Genomic DNA, 21,506 nt, shown 5'->3' on the forward strand with positions numbered 1-21,506 from the left:
GTCTTCTCAATCGTCGTACTCCTCTTCTATTTCTCACGTATTTCTCTCCTCTTTCTCTCCCTTTCCTCTCCTATTTCTCTCCTATTTCGCTCTTATTCCTCTCTTATTTCGCTCCTATTTCCCTCCTTCTCGTGTCTTCTGGATTAGGCCTTGACGGATTATGCTAATATTTTCGTGAAATTATGCTTTTCGCATTGCTGAAAAAATTGCAGAATTATGCTATTTTTTAGGTAAAACGAAGTAGCGGTGAGGCATCCTGCAGCTTCATAACTCGAAGAGAATTGGTGAGCACACATGCTCATTCCCTGGGCACTGCAAATTCACAACTCATTTCATTTCACATATAATCATTTTCAACGTTTCGGCAAATTGCCATCATCAGGATACAATATTGTATCCTGATGATGGCAATTTGCCGAAACGTTGAAAATGATTATGTGAAATAAAATGAGTTGTGAATTTGCAGTGCCCAGGGAATGAGCATGTGTGCTCACCAATTCTCTTTTAGGTACAAGTTATCATATTATGCCGCATTATGCTCACATATGCTGCTACATGTAAATGTATATGATGATTCTGTGCAAAATAGCAGGGGATTTTTTTGTAGAGGGCGCTGTACTGTAGTAGCAAAAGTAAGTTCAACGGGGTCAACGCACCGTTCGACCTCGCTACGACCGTCACTGATTGTTATCATGGGAGTCGTAAACCTACGACTTCCTGGTGCATCAACTTACTTGTACTTGTACTTGTAGAACATTTAGAAAAGCGATCCTGTCAGCTTTTCTATTATTGTGTTCACATGGCAAGAAAAACGACACCGCTATGCTACGTACGTTTCTACGTAAGGTGCTCGGTATTTCACTTAGGCTACGTAAGTCTCTACGTAAGGTGCTCGGTATTAGATCTACCAACGGGTGGTAGCCGCGTGCTGTGCACGTGCACGGCAGACATTGTGATGCGCATGCAGTGCAGTCCGTGTTCGGATGTGCATGCGCGAGGAACTTCCTCCTTTGGAACTGCTTCTAGTATGAGCGGTTTCGGATATTTCGTCTCCTGGCCTGGCTTATTTCGTTTCTTCGCTGCTGAGACCTCCTTTCGCGGAATATTTCTCAATGACAGGTGAGTTGACCAGTTCCCTTTGATCCATTTGCTTGTGTTGACTCTTTCATTTACGAAAGGTGTGCTGATTTTGGGCGGAATGCAATAAAGAATGGAAAAGCTGACAGGATCTATTTTCTAAATTAGCTTTTCCGCTGCCGAGGCCTCCTTTTACGGAATACTCGATGACAGGTGATCTCTGAGTTGACCGGTTTCCTTCGATTCATTTGCTTATGCTCACCCTTTCATTTACGGAAACGTGTGCTGATTATATTCGGATTTAGATCCATTTTTATCTCTTTGTCCTTGTCTACAGTGTGCGAAGAACGCGAGTTCACCTTCTTGACGGTAAGGCTTATGTTAGATGTGTTGTCGAAATACTCATATTCATTGTACATTGGTATGTTACAAATAATGCACTAGTCAGTGGCATACTATCGTTGGCAGTTCCCAATCTGAAGGGAAAGGTTCAAGGACCCATTGACCGAGTTTGCAAAATATATTCGCGTATCTGGGAAAATCTCCATTGTGGAGAGGTTCGGTAAACTTGTTTGCTTCATACGAAACAAGCCAATGGGTGCAGTCTCGTCTCGTGAAGATCTCGTACTTGTATGATTGGATTTGTTTACTCGAGTCTGGGCTGTTTAATTTATTATTTGTGAGTACCGCCGAGATTGCACTGCCCCAAATACAGTTTCGTGCCGCCAAAGCAAGAATTACGATCTGCAATATGTTTGTAGTACCTGCAAGAATGTGCTGTACATGTATCGTACTTTCTCTGTTGCTGTTTCAGTTGCCGTCATGTTGCTAAGGCCCTCTTCAGACTTGGTACAAAACAGCCTATAAGTCACATTTACATACAAGTAGAAGTTTCCAGGACAACAACAAGAATCTGGCGAGAAGCCTAAAAAGCTGCCCAATCCTTTCAGGCAGGGTGCCAACCCTTGTACAAGGCAACTTTCCTGCATTTATCGTACTTTCACCAGGCAGTTGTACGAACTTTGTACCCGGGTACGACTGTCCGCTGCTTTCACACATCCCAGCCCCCTTGCGCAATTTCGTAGGGTCAAAGGTTGCCTGTATATTGCATGTAAAATGTGTAGTCTGAAAGCAGGCATGGAAAAATGTTGCCTTTTAGGTTTTATCTGATTTTGTACTGGATTTTCTATGTACGTAGTCTGATGAGGGCCTTAAGAAAGGTTCAGTAGAGAGGTTCTGCAAAACGAAAATTCGAACGAAGTTTCGCGACAGTCCTTGCGAAAGTGTGTACGAATTTTGCGTTCTGCACATTTTCGTAGTTTGCGCGGGCCAAGTGCACGTACGCCATGACCCGATCTCAAAAAAGTGTGTACGACTGTTCACTTCGCGTTCCCTGCAAGTTTCGCGTCCAAAGTTGCGAAAGTTCGTGCGAAGTTTCGCACTTCATGACGTAGAACGAAAGTTCGCATTTTCGTTTTGCAGAACCTCTCTAGTGACTCATTTGTTTCATAGGAGACGAGTCAATGAGTTGGTGTGGCTTAGAATCTTTCGCTGTAGAAGAAATCTATTTGTATGTCTATTGGAGAAATAATTGTATTCACTGGTTATAAATTAGGTTAAGACAAACTCACAGAAATATACCATCGGGCCCTTGGTGTTCGTCCTAAAGAGGTTCGACTGGATATCATTCCTACTCACCAAAAGATGTGTAAGATTTTATTATTATGGAGTGCCTTGTTTATCTCTCAGTACCTCCAACCATAGCCATGCCCCTTATCCTCGGGATCAGTGTAGTTGTTGGAACGAGGTGTCGGACTGAGCAATGTATTTGTTTACATTTTAATACATGTTTATTGTTCTTTCTTTGCTGTGTTGTTTTAGAAAATCGTGGACTAACAGTTTGTAGTCATTAATCTACTTCCAAAAGTTGTATCGACATCAACAGGATTACGATTTCAGTGCAATATGATGCAGGATGACCTTATCACGATAACCCATGATTATAAACCATTATAAACACAGAATTAACAAAAAACATCTGCGACACGCACCTGGTTACATTTCTCAAATAAATCTGATCGAGGGTGGGGAAAACTGAAATCAATATCTGAAAGGCAAGACAATTTTATGACAGTCATGAAATTCTGCTACAGCAACATGCACAGAATGACCTCCGTATAAAAAAAGTATCACCACGGTCCACCACTACTCACATGTTTCCCCGCAGAAGAACATGCATTATGCTAGTGCCATTTTCTGCAAGAAAAGGCTTGCACATCAATACGTATAATACGGTATTGATATGATGTGAAGGCCATCATTTACAAATTGATAATAGGGCATTCCATTGATTGGTGGCAGAAAAAAACAAAAGAAATTATAGCAATAAAAACTGCTTTATGGCAGTTTTCTAAAAAAGGTTATTGTGTTCTAGTCCATGGACCGGACCCCGTCTAAAAAGTAAGAAATTAACGAAATGTAATAGCCGACAATTAAAATTTACACAAAACCTCACAATAATCACACACAGAATGAAAAGCTACATGTAGAAGACCTTTTCCCCTCGTGATCCTCTTTCCTATGCATGCATGACTGCATGTCGCCAATTGTTGGTGCAGTACAAGTTTAGTGTTGAAAGCAGCATTTCAAGTGTTGTGATTATTGTGAGGTTTTGTGTGAAATTTTAATTGTCGGCTATTACATTTCGTTAATTTCTTACTTTTTAGACGGGGTCCGGTCCATGGACTAGAACACAATAACCTTTTTTAGAAAACTGCCATAAAGCAGTTTTTATTGCTATAATGTACATGTGTATGGAATTTGATGCGAACAGGCGGATTATTCCAATTTATGCGATTCGTGTGCAATTTGCCTCGAATTATGCAATTATTCGATTTTGGTAGGAATTATGCGAAAAATTATGCTAGCATAATCCGTCAAGGCCTATTCTGGATGGCAGTCGTGAGTCAGTCACGTGAGAATTCAAGTCGGCAAGAAAACTGGGAGCTCCCATCTAGGGAGCAACACACCCGTGTTATTTTTTTTTTGCGCACAAAAGTGGCTTGATCGAGTCCACAAAACAAAATAATAATACATAGTAAGTAAGTTGTAGTAGAGTCATGGGTATCATTCATGGGTATTGCAAACCTACCAGTACAACTAGTGCTGGCTGATGCAGTACTACTAGTACTAGCACGAGTGAAAGCAAATCTCGTCATCACGTCGCACAGCGCTAGCGCTGCGTTGACCATGTTGACATGTCGATCTCGATCTCGAGTCGAGGAGACAGATTTCGGGCAGCCCGTTCAATCATTCAGTCTTTTCAGACGACAAATTTGAAAGCCTCCCGAAACAGCTGAGTGCCTGGAAGAAAGTTTGAAGATGGGATGAAGGACAACAGGAGTGTAAGCGTATCGAAAAGTGCTGCCCGGATCTGAACACACCGAAGCGGTAGGAGCAACAGGTGTTCCATGGCAGGAATATACCGGTAGCTTGTTTTGACGGCAATGACTGTCCGCTACCGTCGACTTTGCAGAATGAGTTATAGAAAATTGTTCACGGCGCTTCTCGGAGTTCTTCCTCTCCTGGCCATTCATCCGGTGAACGCGGCTAACTGCAAGGTTCGTGAGGGCACCTCATGTGTTTGCGACATGGATGATGGGAGTGGATTTATCAGCCTCATGGACATCAGCAACAACAACGGACCTAGTTCTAAACCATTGTAAGTGACACTATACTACTACTGCGCTCGCTTTGACAACGAGAATATTTTTGTGGGGTTCTGGTGTACGATTGCATACACACTTGCCTGATAATATCCCCAACATGGATCCTGCTTGATCTACAATAGTAACATGATGTACAGTACCGTCCAGCTAGATCGCTCCTCCGCACCATCTCGACAGCTTCGTGGTCCTGCTGCGAAGTTGGAATGAACGAGTGAATCCTGCATGGACGCCGTGCAACATGTACGTGAACATGAAGTTCACATCGTACTGTCGTGGACATGAAAATCCAGTCGATTGACCGGGCTCCAGCGCCCTCAGCGCGTGGACTCTACAGAACAGCGCTTGATCCGATGCGACCAGCGGGCTGCAGCTAGCATGTATGTATGTACTGCTTACTCACGGCTGTGCGACCGGATTTCCATGTCTACGACAGTAGATAGACTGTAAGGCCGCACTCATTTCACCTTTTCCGTAGCTGTAAGGTTCCCACAGACAGTGATCTTCTGCGGCGCCAGGTCTGTACACTCAGCGTCGTGCATAGAGTGAGCTCAGTCATACAAAAATTCCACTTCCCTGGCTGTCTGAGGCCCATGTGGTCCTCAGACAAGCAATGCTATAGTATTATGTTAATGCGAACATGTATAAACTTTCCCTGTTCAAAGGGCAACTGTAGCGGGCAACCCTGGAACAAAATCCACATCATCTCACGTTCCGGTCGCCGGTAGAAAGTAAAAAAAAATAGAATATTAGTTATCGTGTCCATCTCCAACTAACGACAGCCGCTAACACTCGCTGAATCGAGCGGCAGATCGCCTGTGTCGTCTCGTAAATGCTACGATTCTCTGACCCCACCTATTCGTCACTGCTTTCCTCCAACATACGTTGGCTTTTATAATTCAATGTGGCCGGGGGAACGCTGACGGCATCTGCTGCGCTGAATGTCTGGAGAACAGTGGTCAAGTGTGTATGGCCAAGTATACAGTTCTCTCACCACACTATTCACTAATAGATTCTGTAAACCTGCCTGGGAAGGGGAGAAGGGAGAGGGGGGGGGGGGGGGGGGGGGCGTAGGTGAAACACTTACAGTTTTCTGTACAGTATTTTCCGGAGTACAAGCCGCACTTTAAACACAAGTAAAAAGCCCAAAAAAATCAGTGCGGGTCCCCCCCTCCCCCCCCCCCCCCCCCCCCCCCCCCCCGGTTATACTATGATGGTCAAATGATTGGTGATGAAAAGGGTGGATGTCTGTATTTCGTGACAACATGTCTGGGTGCGGCATTTCCGGAAAATGCAGTACATACCATAATGTATCTGTGAATCAGACATTAATGTTTCACGTTGCATTTCAGCGATATGATTGCTCCAGTTAACTCCTGGTGATCTCCGTCTAAGTCCTTTGCTTTGCGTGACAATGAGACTGAACCGTCGGCATCTGTTTAGAGAGGGTGGCATGTCCGATATCAGGCCACACTTAATTTAAATCTCACTGCATTGCTTTCTGTCCTGACTGATTGCGCAGCTTTGATAATATAAAGAATAACATATACGAGTACTCATTCAACCCGTGTACCGCCTACACGACGAACAAGTGCTCAAACAATGTGGCCGTAAGTGAGATGATTCTAGCAATGATTTCATGTGTACAATTATGGCAGGGTTCTAGGCAAGGGTGTGGGGGGGGGGGGGGGAGGGGCGCAGCACCCCCTACTCTGTTTGAGCTACTCACTACTCTAAACCGTGAAATTATTGCGATGGTCTAATTTCTGCGAAATTCGCGACCGCGTGGAAATCGCGAAATTTAGACAGCGCGAAAAGGAGATCCATGAAAGGTTTAGCAAGAATGCCAGAATGCCACAGGTTTAGCAAGAATGCCATTCTGCAATCGCAAAATTGAAACCTCGCAAACCTGTCCGGATTCTGAAAACGCGAACTAAAAACGACGCGAACATTTCACGCTTTACAGAAGTCGATTTTGTCATTTTTTCCGGCAATTCAACGAAAACGCATAGAGAGTTCATGATGGGACACTTGTATGGGATGAAGTCAGTGGTTTGGCCCTGTAAACTGCATTTTGCATGGCAAGACAATTTTGGAAAATGGAAAATGGGTTGCAGGATACCTGTTTCCTCTGCCACCACCCCCCCCCCCCCCCCCTCCCCTACTATTTTGACCTGCCTAAAAAGCTCTACGATATATGCAAGCCTTGCTTGATAGTTGATCATGTTCTCCGCCTTGTTACCTACTGCCATCCTCAGTCATGTATGAGACTATCGCATATTGATCCTCCACTGTAGCTACTTCATTGTGAACCCTGCAACACACCTAAAACAGTGTGTGGGGGGGGGGGGGGAGGTGCAACTTCTAGTCAAAGAACCGTTCACAATGTTGTGGGGTGTCCAATATACTACACTGCCGGCATGTTCACGCTTGCATTGGGTCTATTGATTGTTTGTTTTCCGGGGCCATTGCCACCCGCTCCCATATTCTCTACATGTATATTGAAGATGCAATGCCGGAAATTGGACATTGAGAAAGGGATGTGCCTAACCTAGCATGGCGTGTATGTCGAGTGTATCAATTCTGGCGGGCGAACTAGCAATTCCGACTTCTCTTCAAAATTGACGGAATTTGTATAATCGAACAGGGCATCCACAATAACCAATTCTAGAATTCACCGAAATGTTTGTAATCGAACGCGTCCATTGAGAGTTTACGGTGATGGCCTACCTTTAACACAGAAATATTTTCCTGAATGACTGTCACGTGAGCTGAAAACTTCCTCTTTTCCTCTTCCTGTTCAGGTATGTCAGACTAATCATGCTACGTGTGGACGTCAGCAAACCCAGTTTGATATGTCCACCAATCCGCCCACAATAACGTACCAGAACGGAGATAAACTAAGTGGCCATGCAAGGTTTGGTTTGAAATCTGTTATTCTCATGATGGCCTGTGGCCAATGAGAGAAAGTTGTTGTTGCCGCTCCTGCTGCTGCTGCTGCTGCTGTTGCTGCTGCTGCTGCCTACTACTGCTGTTGCTGCTGCTTTTGCTGCTGATGGTGGTGGGGCTGTTGCTGCTGTTGGAGTTTTGTACATACCGTATTTGCCGGAGTATAGTGTACAGTTATCAATATACTATTTCAGGCCCCAAATCTCACGTGCGCACCATGCTCTGAACATGAAAATACATGTACGGTGTACTTTGAAACGTAGTGCAATGCATGAAATTGCTGCAAAGTTTGCCACCTCTCACCCTGCGCAAAGTCATACGTGTGCATTCCTAGTGTCTACCGTCTGATACACTGCAGAAATGTGTGATGGGTACGAGACTCCATCGGTAGCACGTGCATTGTACAAATGTACACCTTAGTAATCTTGGCTATGACAAGATGGTGATGAAGAACGAAGGACCACGGCACAAGACGGCCACAGCTCACTTCGAAAACGCGAAACAACGACCACCCAACTGGTATGTAGTATAGTACCAAGAGATAGTGTCGTCCGGTCTGTCTTGCTTCGTGATCGCGAAACTTCCCGTCTTTTGCTTATCTCTGATTACATGAGCCTCCCAAGTTGGGTGGTCGTTGTTTCGCGTCTTAGCAAGAGTCCACAACCCCCAGAGTGTGCAACGCGCGATAGGGTCTTGTCACGACTCGTTTTCAAATTACGTCACTTTCATGTAGCTACATGTCGCGGCCTGCACGCGCAGCTGCATGAAAATGACGTAATGTTGAAAACGAGTCGTGACAGAGATTTGTGTGGCGCTGCACACTCAGGGGGTTATGGACCCTTGGTCTTAGTAATCTTGTAATGCATTCTGACAATGGCCGCACTATTGTACTGTACTGGTATTGGCTTTACGATCGATAATGGTCTGAAATCCAGGCTGCGCATTATACTCCGGATATACCTTGAATTGCCAAACGGTTGCTCGAAAACGGGTGGTGCGCATTATCCTCAGGTGTGCGTTAGGCTCCGGCAAATGCGTCGCTGTTTTGAAATATGCTTGTGTTGCTGCATTTCTGGTCTTTGATCACTTTGTAGTGGGCGTGATCTACAAAATGAAACCGCAAAACCGCAAAAAAATATTGCAAAACAGTCCTACGGAGGACCGAACGTAGAAAAGTGCTTTCCTACCGAAATCCGTAGAGAAATTTACGTATGAAAGCTGTACTCACCTTTTTTTTACACGAAACCACGAAACTCGAGAACAGAATACCTCCCACCGCTTTAGGAGCTGCATCTGTACCTTGATCAATAGAGGGTGGTTGTGTTCCTACGGATGGGGAAAACCGGACTTCTAGCCAAATCGTGAATTTTGTTTGCTGCATTTTCTCATGCACATAATTATGTGTGTGTGTGTGTGTGTGTGAACGTGTATGCATGTGTTTGTACGTATGTGTGTGTGTATGTGTGTGTATGTGTGTGTGTATGTGTGTATGTGTGTGTGTTTGTATGTGTGTGTCTGTGTGTGTGTGTGCCTGTGTGTATGTGTGTATGTATGTGTCTGTGTGTGTCTGTGTGTTTGTGTATGTGTATGTATGTGTAAGTGTGTGCATACTTGCCAGCCCAACTAAAGCAAATTCTTTTCTCACACACCCAGTTTCCCTTAATTTTCTCTCACTTCCCTTATTTTCCTGGTTTTTGCCTATTTCGACCATTTTCTCTTTTTTGGGGCATTTTTTGATTATCTTTGTGCATTTTCTGCGCTTTTGGCAATTTTTCTTTCTTTTTATTCATTTCTAACCCATTGTTCGTTGGGGGACCAGAACCTGAGTTTCTTTATTGCGAGACCGCCCCTACAGGTGTGATTCTGTGAAATGCAGGGCCGCATGTGCCCTTGTCACACCACAGAACAACAATTTTATCAGGGCTCCCTGCTTTTGATGAACACCCATAGTTCAGTGCCAATCCTGGTAGTTTTTCGATCAAAGTCAAAAATCCCCGGTATGCCGGTAGTGACCGTAGTTTCCCGGTATAGTACCGGGAAAACTGGTATGGTTGGCAAGTGTGTGTGTGTGTGTGTGTGTGTGTGTGTGTGTGTGTGTGTGTGTGTGTGTGTGTGTGTGTGTGTGTGTGTGTGTGTGTGTGTGTGTGTGTGTGTGTGTGTGTGTGTGTGTGTGTGTGTGTGTGTGTGTGTGTGTGTGTGTGTGTGTGTGTGTGTGTGTGTGTGTGTGTGTGTGTGTGTGTGTGTGTGTGTGTGTGTGTGTGTGTGTGTGTGTGTGTGTGTGTGTGTGTGTGTGTGTGTGTGTGTGTGTGTGTGTGTGTGTGTGTGTGTGTGTGTGTGTGTGTGTGTGTGTGTGTGTGTGTGTGTGTGTGTGTGTGTGTGTGTGTGTGTGTGTGTGTGTGTGTGTGTGTGTGTGTGTGTGTGTGTGTGTGTGTGTGTGTGTGTGTGTGTGTGTGTGTGTGTGTGTGTGTGTGTGTGTGTGTGTGTGTGTGTGTGTGTGTGTGTGTGTGTGTGTGTGTGTGTGTGTGTGTGTGTGTGTGTGTGTGTGTGTGTGTGTGTGTGTGTGTGTGTGTGTGTGTGTGTGTGTGTGTGTGTGTGTGTGTGTGTGTGTGTGTGTGTGTGTGTGTGTGTGTGTGTGTGTGTGTGTGTGTGTGTGTGTGTGTGTGTGTGTGTGTGTGTGTGTGTGTGTGTGTGTGTGTGTGTGTGTGTGTGTGTGTGTGTGTGTGTGTGTGTGTGTGTGTGTGTGTGTGTGTGTGTGTGAATGTGTGTGAATGTGTGTGTGTGTGTGTGTGTGTGTGTGTGTGTGTGTGTGTGTGTGCATGTGTGTGTATGTGTGAGTGTGTATGTGTGCGTGTGCGTGTGTGCGCTCGTGAGTGTGGATGGTTGTGGGTGTGTGCGTATGTTAACCCACTTGTGTGCGTGGACATGCATGATTGTGCTCTTCCACATGACTTGTGCATTCACTGACACATTTTAACCAGTGTTGTTTTGTTCTGCACAGATTGTCCATATTCAAGTTAGTTTGTAACCAGGGTCAAGACCATAAGCTAACCATGGATGGGGAGAAACCCTCGGGACATTATGTAAGTTTCACTTGCACCATAATCATAAAGGTTTGAATAAGACTGGTGCATAGAGGAATGCATCTACGTAGTTGTTCGTACTAGTGCCCTACGACGACGGCCGCAATGGCCCACCGGACAAGAAGGAAGTTTAGGACAAAGAAAAAGAATTTATTTTCTTGCACGTGCTTATCAATTGTGCGTGTGACGTAAGCGTCAGGTCGCCGTACACTTACAAGTATGTATGTACAACTACTCAATATTCCGACAGCATGTTGTTTCGACCTTCGAGCTCGGATTTACTGCCTGAACCGATCGGAATGAAGTCTACTGAACAACAAAGCAATTTTTAAACCTGCGCAAAGCGCTAAAGTCAGAGTGTGCAAACTGGGATGAACAATAACACCTAGATGTGTAATCATCTTGTACATGTGTTGGAAGGCTTTTTGTGTGTGTGTGTGTCCAACTTATCTCCGTGTGACATAGCCGGCTTGAAAGAGTGAGCAATTCTGGAATATGCTCTTTTTCTATATCTTATGTCCAGCAATTCACACTCACGTCCAAGTATGCATGCGTTCAGAAACCAGCACCACCAGCCACCACACAACCGCCCCAGCCAGGTACCACACAAGCGCCGCAACCTCAGCCGACAACTGAAGGACCCGGGCCTCCACCAGCAGGCCCAACATCTCCACATCGTCACTCTGAGCATAACTCCATCAGCCTGGGCACCATCATGGATGTGTGGTGAGTTTAATAGGTTGTCCTTCTTGTCGCCAGCTCAGTCATGTGATCTACATCTAGATGAATAGTGTGCATGGTCATGAGACTAGTATGATCACATGACCTGGACAATCATGTGACCTCTGCAGTCATGTGACCACTGCAATGACTGAACTAATATTTGGGTCATGTGACTAGTTCAATGATGTGACATACATAGCCATGCGACCAGTACAGTCATGTGAGCTGTACAAAAATACAATGAGTGGAATTCCATGGCGAATACACCGTAGGCATAGAAACATCAATCAACAAAATTATGTAGGCGTGGAGGTATGACATTTTTTCATTTTTTATCCATGTCATTGTTCTCCATTCACTAGTACTGTAGTTTTCCACATGCTAGCGCTATGAATCTTGTATTTTGCACGGCCTGAGCTTTGCTATGGATAAATCCGGAAACCGCAAAAAAATATTTAAAAACAGTCCTACAGAGGACCGAACGTAGGAAAATGCTTTCCTACCGAAATCCGTGGAGAGATGTACGTATGAAAGCTGTCCGCGCTCCCCGACGCGTACGATATACGGATTTTCCTACGTAATCACGCAGAGCAGAATCTCCGTACTATGAAAAGCCCCATCTGGGGACTACTTTTGATAAGGGCTACTCTGTGTACATTATACAGACGATCTCGGCATTAAGAAGAGTGCATTGTACTTATACCTCTAAGTTACACTCATTGCCTGCAGCCGCGAGTGTAGGAGTGGTCACTCAACGCAGCTACCCAGACTGGTCACTGGTTGAGAGAGTAGAGGATAAAGTCTGTTGCAGGATAGTAGTAGTAGTAGTAGTAGTAGTAGTAGTAGTAGTAGTAGTAGCAGTAGTAATTATTTGACTAGGGGAGTCCCAACAGGCATGGCCTAGGATGAGTCGAAGTTGAGTGTATGTTTGCTGTGCCATTTCCAATCTCTGCCTCCAGTCTCCTGTTGCTGGTTGTGACGTACTTGGCAGTCGGCATGGCGTTTATGTACGTGCGACGCGGTGCTCGAGGCAGGGAGGCTCTGCCTAACCTCACGTTCTGGATGATGGTGCCCGGCTTGATCAAAGTAGGTGCCACGCATACAAAGCACAGTAAACTTGACAACAACACAACGTCCATGACATGTATCACCTGCCTTGCCTTGGTCTACCACTATAACAGTGCAAAGGAGCATCTCATGAGTTCAGAAGTGTATTGTGTAAACATAAGTCTGATTCGAACTTAGAAGTTGCAATCAACTTCATAAGTCTGAGTATCATTTCAAATAGACCTCACCTACTCTATTCGAACCCTTTTCGCATACAGTAAGTCCACAAATTGTCGGCCCATTCAAATTTCGGCCTCCCAGGGCTAAAACCCGTTACGGCCGCATCAAAGTGTCAGACTGTACTGCTGCCGCCTGTATACACTGTCACACTGAACATTGGAAAATAAATTTCGGCCGAAAATAGCCGAAAATAAATATGCGCCGAATACTAGTTGACTCACAGTACTCTAGTTCTTTGTTGCCATCTTCCATAGGTCCGTCCAATAGTAGTAATAGGTTTTTTTCATTTCACCCGACGAGACCACACGACGCTTGCCGACCACGGCAAGCGTCGTGTGGTCTCGTCGGGTCAAATGAAAAAACCTATTATTACAGTACTGTGTTTTGAACCGTGCCAGCAATGCATGCACAGAGTTCATTCACAAACTAGCTAGCTGGCATGTTTCATTCAGGTGAGACTTTTGATACCTCAGTAGCCTGCATGCAGCAGTGTCTGCTCTAGAGCCGGGTCCAGTCGGGTTAGCGGTTCGGTTTTGCAGGAGTACCTGATAGTCATGACGAGTACGTTTTAGACAGCACGGGTAGTCGGGTACCCGTGCTACCCGTGAGCACCTTGTGTTGACGGGTACAGAATACAGTGCTGCCAAACCGTCCGATTTTTCGGACAGTGTCCGATGTTCGAAGGCTCTTCCGAAAACCGGTCCGAAAAGGGAAACGTCCGAAAAACAGCCAAAATGTCGGAGATCATTACTTTCATATCCAGAAGTCCTGTACTTTCACTTTTCAGCGCAACTGAAGGCACAAATCACTGTACATTTGCTTCTAAAAAGGCTAGCGCTTGGCTGTGGAAGTGCAAAGTAACATGCCTGGATTAGGCTGGATGGCATGTACACTGACAGTCTGTACAGAGTCAGTGTGCGACCACACTCATCATTACAAAATTCATGACAACTCCGAGGTTACCATGGCAACGAAGCGAATTTTCATGGTGTTTTAGGCGATATTTTGAATTCTCTGTAAAAAAATTGCCGAGGAGAAAAATTCGCACCATGTGGCCAGCTTTGACGGTGAAGGCCGGTGTCCGATTTTGGGCGAAAATTATTTGGCAGCACTGAGAATAGTACCCGAAAACCCGAAGTCGCAGATTACATCATGCACAGTGCACGTGTACAAATTCATGTAATACTCCGTTTGTCCACCCAGTATGTAAGGGAAAGGGGTGCATTGTGGTGTTACCATGGAAACATTACCCGATCGGGTACCTGTGCTACCCGTGGAAAACTACCCGGACCCGATACATAAAAGGAAATGCTACCCGACTCAGCCCTAATTTTAGACTTCAAGGGAATACACACTGATCTGTCAGTGACAGGCAGAAGCGAGTGCCCGCTAGCATACATAGATTTCACGTGTACATCGGGGAGTAGTACCCCCCCCCCCCCTCTCCCCTCCCCCCCCCCCCCTGCACTTGAACTTACCCGGCTCTGACCCGGTTGGAAGAGTTGTGCCAGGCACACATGTATTTGAGGTATTTCACTGCCTTGCTTGTGGCATATTTTCGTAGGTGAACATGCATTATCCCCAGCAAAACAGCATGTGTACGAGCATGACACTGCAGTGTGGCTATACCGTCTCCTCTTTCTTCATCCTCTGCTTCTTTTGCTTCTCAGGAAGGAGCTTTGTTCGTTTTTGAAAAAGTCAAAGGTCTGCGAGGCTTTCGGCGGGGTGGATACGACGAGCTATGATATGCCTGCCTTAGTTCCTACCTCGAGCTACTCCCCGACAACATGTATCATGTAATATCGTGCATGTGCTCTTTGCTCTCTGAATGCCTTAGCTTGTAGTTATGCTATCTTCCCGGTGAAAATAAACCTTCTTGAAAATATAACCTTCTTTGGAAAGCATAGTTAGGCAACTAGTCAATGTTCTGGTTTCGGTGAGAGCTAGTTGCAACCCAGCAACGACAATCTTCACACGCATAATTGTATTTTATTATAGGAATTTAATTATTGCCCGGCACTTGACATTTGATTTTTGCTCAACTTATTTCTATTTCTCCCGAATCTCAATACAGATTCAAAATTGTCTCATTCGTTTCATTTTTTTCTTCCTTGAAATGTGGGCTAGAGACGATAGAAGCATGTCATGTCTGTAGATGCGTTTAGTTTTATCCACATTACTGGACGAGAGAATGTCATAATTGCTATTCATTGTCCACTCATCCCGAAATGCACGATTGGCTCATGCATTATTGATTCGTAAGGTAGAAAATAGCAACTAGGCTCAATCATCGACACACGCTCTTTATACTGGTTCTGTACGATACTTGAATACCCGTGGTCTAATGTCTGATCATTGGTGTTTTCAACCATGAAACTCTGAGTTCAAACAAAATTTAGCTTGTCCTTTCCTTTGGTTACCTCCTGTGTACTTGAATCTCACCATCTAAGGTTTTGATCACTCTAGAAGGTTAGGGCGCACTGCCCACTTGTTATTTGAATTATGTTGCCTTTGGTGGGGAACATACTGTACGTCTGTAATAGCCTTTGGTTGATATTTCTCGCGGTACAGTCAGCAGAGTAATTTGGTACTGTTGATGGTATGTTGCGTGTAAAGTTCACATTTAGGCATATTATGGCAGATATACCCGAAAACGTGTCTGCCGTTTTATTGCGTGTAGATCTGCCGATGTCAACGTCTTCTCGATCAGAATGTGCTCAAATGCGTGGAGCATTATCGGCGGAGTGTTACTCGAAACATGAAATCACTACATTGTAGTGGTTTGATCATCAGTAACATAAATGTTCGCACAGTATGTCATCATGGAGCTCAGGTCGAAGTGTAAAATGAATCAAGAAACAAATAATGTATGTCCTAAGATCTCAAGTTGGGAAATGTACAGGGCTATGAGAGAAAAAAACCATCACTGTGCAAGTACCGGTATCACAACATGATTGTGTCATCTCATATTCAAACACGGAGTAAAAGTCGCGAGCTGCATGGTCTATTGGTCAAGAGCTAGAGCTAACAATGTGCTAGCAGGTGCTCATGCTGATGATGGCTCCTGGAGAAAATTTGATTGAAATTGTACAGATTTTCAACGAAGAGACCATAACATGTTCCGTTTGTGATGATGTGGGGTTTGTAAATGTTGTAAGGAATGGAGCAATAAGCTGTGCGTGCTTTTTCCGGACAGCTGTAAGGATGAATAATCAACTATGCTGATCTTCCCAGCTGGGGCCTTCAAGTTCCGATGCAACACAGTGCAAAACAGTTGCAATACACATGGGGCGGACTGGCACAATAGGCTCATTGCACATGCAGCGCATAACTGTGCTAATGCATCAGGGCCTGGGGCAAACTGGCACGACCGGGGTATTGCACACATGCACAGCTTATGCCAAGTTATGGTGACGCAGTTCCGTTGCTGGTGTGAGTCGCACCTCCCGACATGCTGTTCAAGAAGATGTCAGCTTGATCTTGCCACTGGCGAGGTTTCCCATCTGTAGCTGCAGTTTTCCTGGACTGCTGCGCGGTATTGTCGCCAGGCGGGGAATTCACGGAGCGATGATGTCCCTGCGCGTACCCAGTTCCAGTAGCGGCAGCGTGATGATTGCGCACCTGATTCGTGATGTATTGGTTGTAGCTCGCTGGGTGATTACCGATCATTGACACACTAGAGGGGACATAGCCTGCATCAGGGCCGTAGTCTGCACGACTAGAATCTGTCATAGTGTTGGCAAGCGGGAGATTACCACGGCCCATCTGATTGCCGGTGTAATGGTACGAAGACGCCGGCAATGTCCTGCTTCGGTACTGCGCCCCGGGCAATGCCCCGGTCTGGTATGGGTATTGAGGCCTGGGCAGGGCGGGATGGGCGGGCTGGAGGTGTTGTTGAAGACGCTGCTGTCCTGCTCCATTTAGAGTAGGAGCGACAGAGCTACACTGTTGCTGATTGGTGCCTTGAACAACTCTGCCGCCAGGGCAGCAAAGCTGAGAGAGCCTGTCGTACTTCGCCCTACCACAGCACGCCACACGACTCGGATTCTGCCCGTTGTTGTGGTACAGTATTCCGGAACAGCACAACGAACCGCTGCGTGGCTGGAATGGTTGATTTCCGCAGCAGGACAGCTGTGAGTTAGAGCGCGTTGAGGTGATCTTGCTTCCGCAGCAGGTGCCAACTCTCGGGTCATAGACTACTGCATTTCCGCAGCACGCCTCGACGCCCTGGATGTACTTTTCAGCACCGCAGCATCTGTGACCGTTCTGCGGAGAGCCCTGCAAAACATGACCATTGCAGCACATGGAGGACCGGGGGTCGTAGGACAGGTGTCCGCAGCACAGCAACACCTGTTGCTGAACTTGCGCAGGGGTGGAACTACAGCACGTCTCCATGGCCGTTGTTATCACTTTCGTCAGAACGCGACGCTGAGGACTGGTCGATGACACCGGGTACTCACAGCACGTCTGCGTGCGAGTGTCGTACGCGGCGCGGCCGCAGCATCGTGCCAAATGCGCCGCGCCCTCCTGCACCTGCCGCACAGTTCCGTTGCAGCACAGCTCCTCACCGACTTCGTACTCGACGGCTCCGCACATAAGCTCCCCTGGATCAGGTGCTTCTGCCTGCTCGCCTGCTTCAGCGTCCTGGACAGGGACGCGAGGCAGAGTTGGTTGGTGGAGAATGTTATTTACAGGGACTGACTGTGCAATGCCTGGTAAGATAGGCTGTTGTTGAGTCAGGACATGCTGGTGTCCTGGTAATCTGGGCATGGGGTGGTGGGGAGACGGCACGGGCACCAACGCAAGGTTCCCACGAGGTTGCTGCACACCAATTGGGCGCGCAGGCTGCTGCGCCACGTCCACCACCGCAGCTATAGGCTGTGCGAAGAGATGAGCGTCCGGAGCGGGTGTGGGTTGTGGTGGCTTGTGCTGGGGATGGCGCGGCCCTGCTGGGCCTTGTTGGCCTGGGGATGGAGGATGTGGCACGGCAGGGCTCTTAGCATCCGAATTGCTTGGTGGCGCGGGTGGGACAGGTGAGCTAACTGCTACAGGTGGACTTCCCGCAACGTCAGCTGGAAGACTCGTCTGATCCACAATGACATGATGCACGTCGGGTAGCGATAAAGATTTCCCTGCCACGTACTTCTTCACGGCGTCGTTCACATCCACAGGTATCGCAGAGCTTGAGGGCTTTGAGATTGGACTGCCAGCGCTCGTGCCCTGTACATGCAAACGGAAACAAGTCACATGACATTGTAACGTTACATGTACATAGACGGTGTGGCTATGATGTACTACCCTGAACAAATCGTGTATGGACACTTAAGAAATTATTTCTCTCCAGTCTACTTATACTTATAAGGGCCATTGTTATGGGGTTTCCCCCACTTTCTCTAAATACATAAGATTGGTAAGAAGCAGAAGGCATGATTGTATTGACTTGAAACTCCACTACACCTCTACTTACACAGTAAAACCTGGTTTTTAAGCCACCACCCCACGGTGCGAGCAAAAGCGGTCGTTAAAGCCAGGTGGGCTTTAGAACCAGGCCCCACAGTGTCTGTGTAGAACTGTCGGTACATGGAAAAACGGTCGTTAAGAGCAGGTGGTCGCTAAACCTAGAGGTCGCTTACACAAGGTTTTACGGTAGTCGGCGCATGTGGTGGTAAAGAAACAGCAGGTGGAATTGAAGTAAATACATGCCTGCACACACACACATGCGCTCTAAGTTGAAAAAACTACAAACTGGCCCCGAGTTCTTCTTATCACCACATCCAATAAGAAGTTTGCCTGATGAGTCCAGCAGAGACACAACGTACCAAGCGCTACGTGACGTACCAGCGTGTTATTGCACCACTAGCCATGCATCGACTAGGCGCCATACGCACACCAATAGTGGTGGTGATGGTGGTATTGGTGGTGGCTGGGGCGGCGGTGGTACTGGTGGTGATAAATTGAGCCATGTGTCATATTTCACCTTTGCATACAAGGAAGCCTGTATCGACAGGCGTGCATTTGCCGTTATTTGTGGTGCATGAGGGAGAGGGGGGGGGGGGGGGTGCCTAGGTCAAGCGTTCAATTGTGTTGCTATGCTATGCATGAAGTTCCTCTTGTCCCGCGAAACCGATGTACTTGTGGTGTCACAGTGTTACTTCACTACAACGTACGTTCAATGAACAGAACATTCACAGCCTTATAGCCGAGATACTCCACGCGTACACTGTAACCGAGGGCTTGGAGGGAAACACGCCGGGGGCTCAAAATCGTGTACTTCGAAGCAGCGCATAATAATTCTTCTCCAATACAAGGAGAAAGGTACCTGGGTACTTGCGAAATTGGTTCACGCGCTTGATGCGGCCCAGGTATCTACGTCACGTAGACTATTGTAGATGTCAACAAAGTGTATAATAATACTGAAGTTCATTTTCAATGCAAGGTCGAAGAAAGGTAAATGTACCGCTCTATCAACGAAGTCGGTTCCCACACGAGGTCAGGTCCTAAGATCTACATGTACATCAAGTACAGGTACATCTACTTCACATACAGTGGACGGACGACCATCCGCCAAGTAATTAGTTATAGTTACAAACTGTGCAGTCACTACTGTATGATTGTTATGCACGTAAATCTCTGGAACAGAATCCGTGGGTATAACGGTGCTTCACATAGGGTACTAGAGTACAATGGAGGTCTGCTCTACTAATAGCATGCGATTAGAAAGGCTAAAGACTTGTATAATTCGACAGGACTTACAGTAGCAGATGTGTGAGCGCTTCCGGCGCGTTGAGACGTCTGCGAGCCACCTTTCTGCTGATGGGGCTTCCGCTGCGCGCCACCTGCTCCACCAGCACATTCGGCACCTGTGCAGGGTTGGTCTGGGCCGCCGTCGAATATGGTGTCCATGAGGACGTCGGAGACTAGGACTGGCGTTGGTGTGGGATCGGAAATCGGAATGGGATTTATGATGTGCAGGTCTGGCTGAGGAGGCTGTTCAAACTGTAGAACTGACGGATCCGTGGGGTTGGAAGTGGGCATAGAGCTAGTTTGTGACAGCATCAGGACATGCAGCAGGTGCAGGAACAGCCATATTCTCCGCTTACTAAATCCGGAGAGAGAATCCTTAGCAAACGATCTCATCTTCCTCTACATGTGCAAGCAACACATTCGCTGGCTTTGCTGAGAGAACTAAAAGTATTTCTCTTTCCTTAGAGAAGGTTGACATCGCAAGAACTGGCTGTCATTCTTAGTTCATTGATTTAGTTGTACAGCTAGAAATAGGGATCATACGTTCTGGGAGGCACTGATGGTCGGGCGGTGTCACTCCGCTAACCCACGGCCCTCCTGTGTAATTCCCACAGCCACTGAGACAGGTGATTCCTCGGTGCTAGTCTTGCCGCAAGTCGACATGGCTGTGGTGGCTTGCTCTCTTCCTTTGGTCTGGCCTTCACCAAGGCGCAATTACAATACTACATCCGTGAGAAACATCAGCCACATTGTACCTGTCAGACGCCTATTGTCCCGTCGTAGTGCGAGAAAATCACCCGTGTCCCAACGAGGATGTATCACGCGTACACTTGGATACCTAGTGGCATTAGAGTCGATGAAGACAGCTTTCAACGAGGTCCAACCGAGTGAATACAACAAATTACACCCCATAATTGGTCCAGACGGGAGTGTGAACCTTCCGTGCACTGCTCACCCGTACTAGGACCCTAGCCTAGGCGTAGTCTAGTAATGCTAGCACTGGCTGATGCTGGCGACCGGCATGCTGAGTGCAAGTGCTTGGCGCACGTAAGTGCACGGATTACACGATCACAGACGTACTGAACGTGGTCCATCTCACCCGTGATTGCATTCTACATGCATGGGCGATCGATCTCTTGATCGAATATCTACGAGATAGGAGAGCGCCGTGAAATGCCTGTGACTCAGTGTAGGACCAGTACTGGCAGTAGAACAGTATTGGCGTATGCAATAGCAGTGCACTGGGCCCATGCCCATGGAAGACACATTAGAGAGGAAACTAAAAATGATACACATCGTGTCGTCCAGTTACATGTACATCTAAATGCTGTACGGTTGACAGCAACCAATCAAGGTTTACATTACACATTGCACCATACATCTCCATGCATAGCCAAGGTGCCAGAGCTACACTACCGCAATATCGGTTATGCTTGATAGTGTCGAATTGAACTAATACTTCGTGGGCTAGAAAGTTGTTTTTTGTTTAGATCAAGACTGTGCCAACATCAGTTGGACTTCTAGTTCTCCTATTACATGTCTGCCAGGACGGTACGTGTACATGTACTTGACGTTTATAGAAATGTGGCAGCAGCTGACGAGTGCTACGCTGGGCACAGAGCTTTCATACACGTGGAATACAAGAAACCACGCGTCCAGTTACATGTACATCTAAATGCTGTACGGTTGACAGCAACCAATCAAGGTTTACATTACACATTGCACCATACATCTCCATGCATAGCCAAGGTGCCAGAGCTACACTACCGCAATATCGGTTATGCTTGATAGTGTCGAATTGAACTTCGTGGGCTAGAAAGTTGTTTTTTGTTTAGATCAAGACTGTGCCAACATCAGTTGGACTTCTAGTTCTCCTATTACATGTCTGCCAGGACGGTACGTGTACATGTACTTGACGTTT

The 21,506-nt window shown here is 46.6% G+C and overlaps 2 protein-coding genes across 2 annotated transcripts; one reads left to right on the forward strand and one right to left on the reverse strand.

The window, feature by feature from the left end:
• The first annotated feature begins 4,392 nt into the window (after nucleotides 1–4,392).
• Nucleotides 4,393–15,416, forward strand: LOC135812180 (uncharacterized). The gene is made up of 7 exons (XM_065325501.1): nucleotides 4,393–4,798; nucleotides 6,325–6,412; nucleotides 7,607–7,719; nucleotides 10,750–10,831; nucleotides 11,355–11,557; nucleotides 12,514–12,640; nucleotides 14,512–15,416. Exons 1-7 carry the CDS (start codon nucleotides 4,584–4,586, stop codon nucleotides 14,584–14,586), a joined length of 903 nt encoding a protein of 300 aa, XP_065181573.1. The 5' UTR covers nucleotides 4,393–4,583; the 3' UTR covers nucleotides 14,587–15,416.
• Nucleotides 15,417–15,613: 197 nt separating this feature from the next.
• Nucleotides 15,614–20,457, reverse strand: LOC135812174 (uncharacterized). The gene is made up of 2 exons (XM_065325495.1): nucleotides 19,595–20,457; nucleotides 15,614–18,061 (listed from the first exon to the last, which is right to left on the reverse strand). The coding sequence occupies exons 1-2, from the start codon at nucleotides 19,976–19,978 to the stop codon at nucleotides 16,247–16,249; spliced, it is 2,199 nt and encodes a 732-aa protein (XP_065181567.1). The 5' UTR covers nucleotides 19,979–20,457; the 3' UTR covers nucleotides 15,614–16,246.
• Between the last annotated feature and the right edge of the window lie 1,049 nt (nucleotides 20,458–21,506).

Source organism: Sycon ciliatum, chromosome 3 (genome assembly GCF_964019385.1).
Source record: "Sycon ciliatum chromosome 3, ocSycCili1.1, whole genome shotgun sequence".
Taxonomy (NCBI): domain Eukaryota; kingdom Metazoa; phylum Porifera; class Calcarea; order Leucosolenida; family Sycettidae; genus Sycon; species Sycon ciliatum.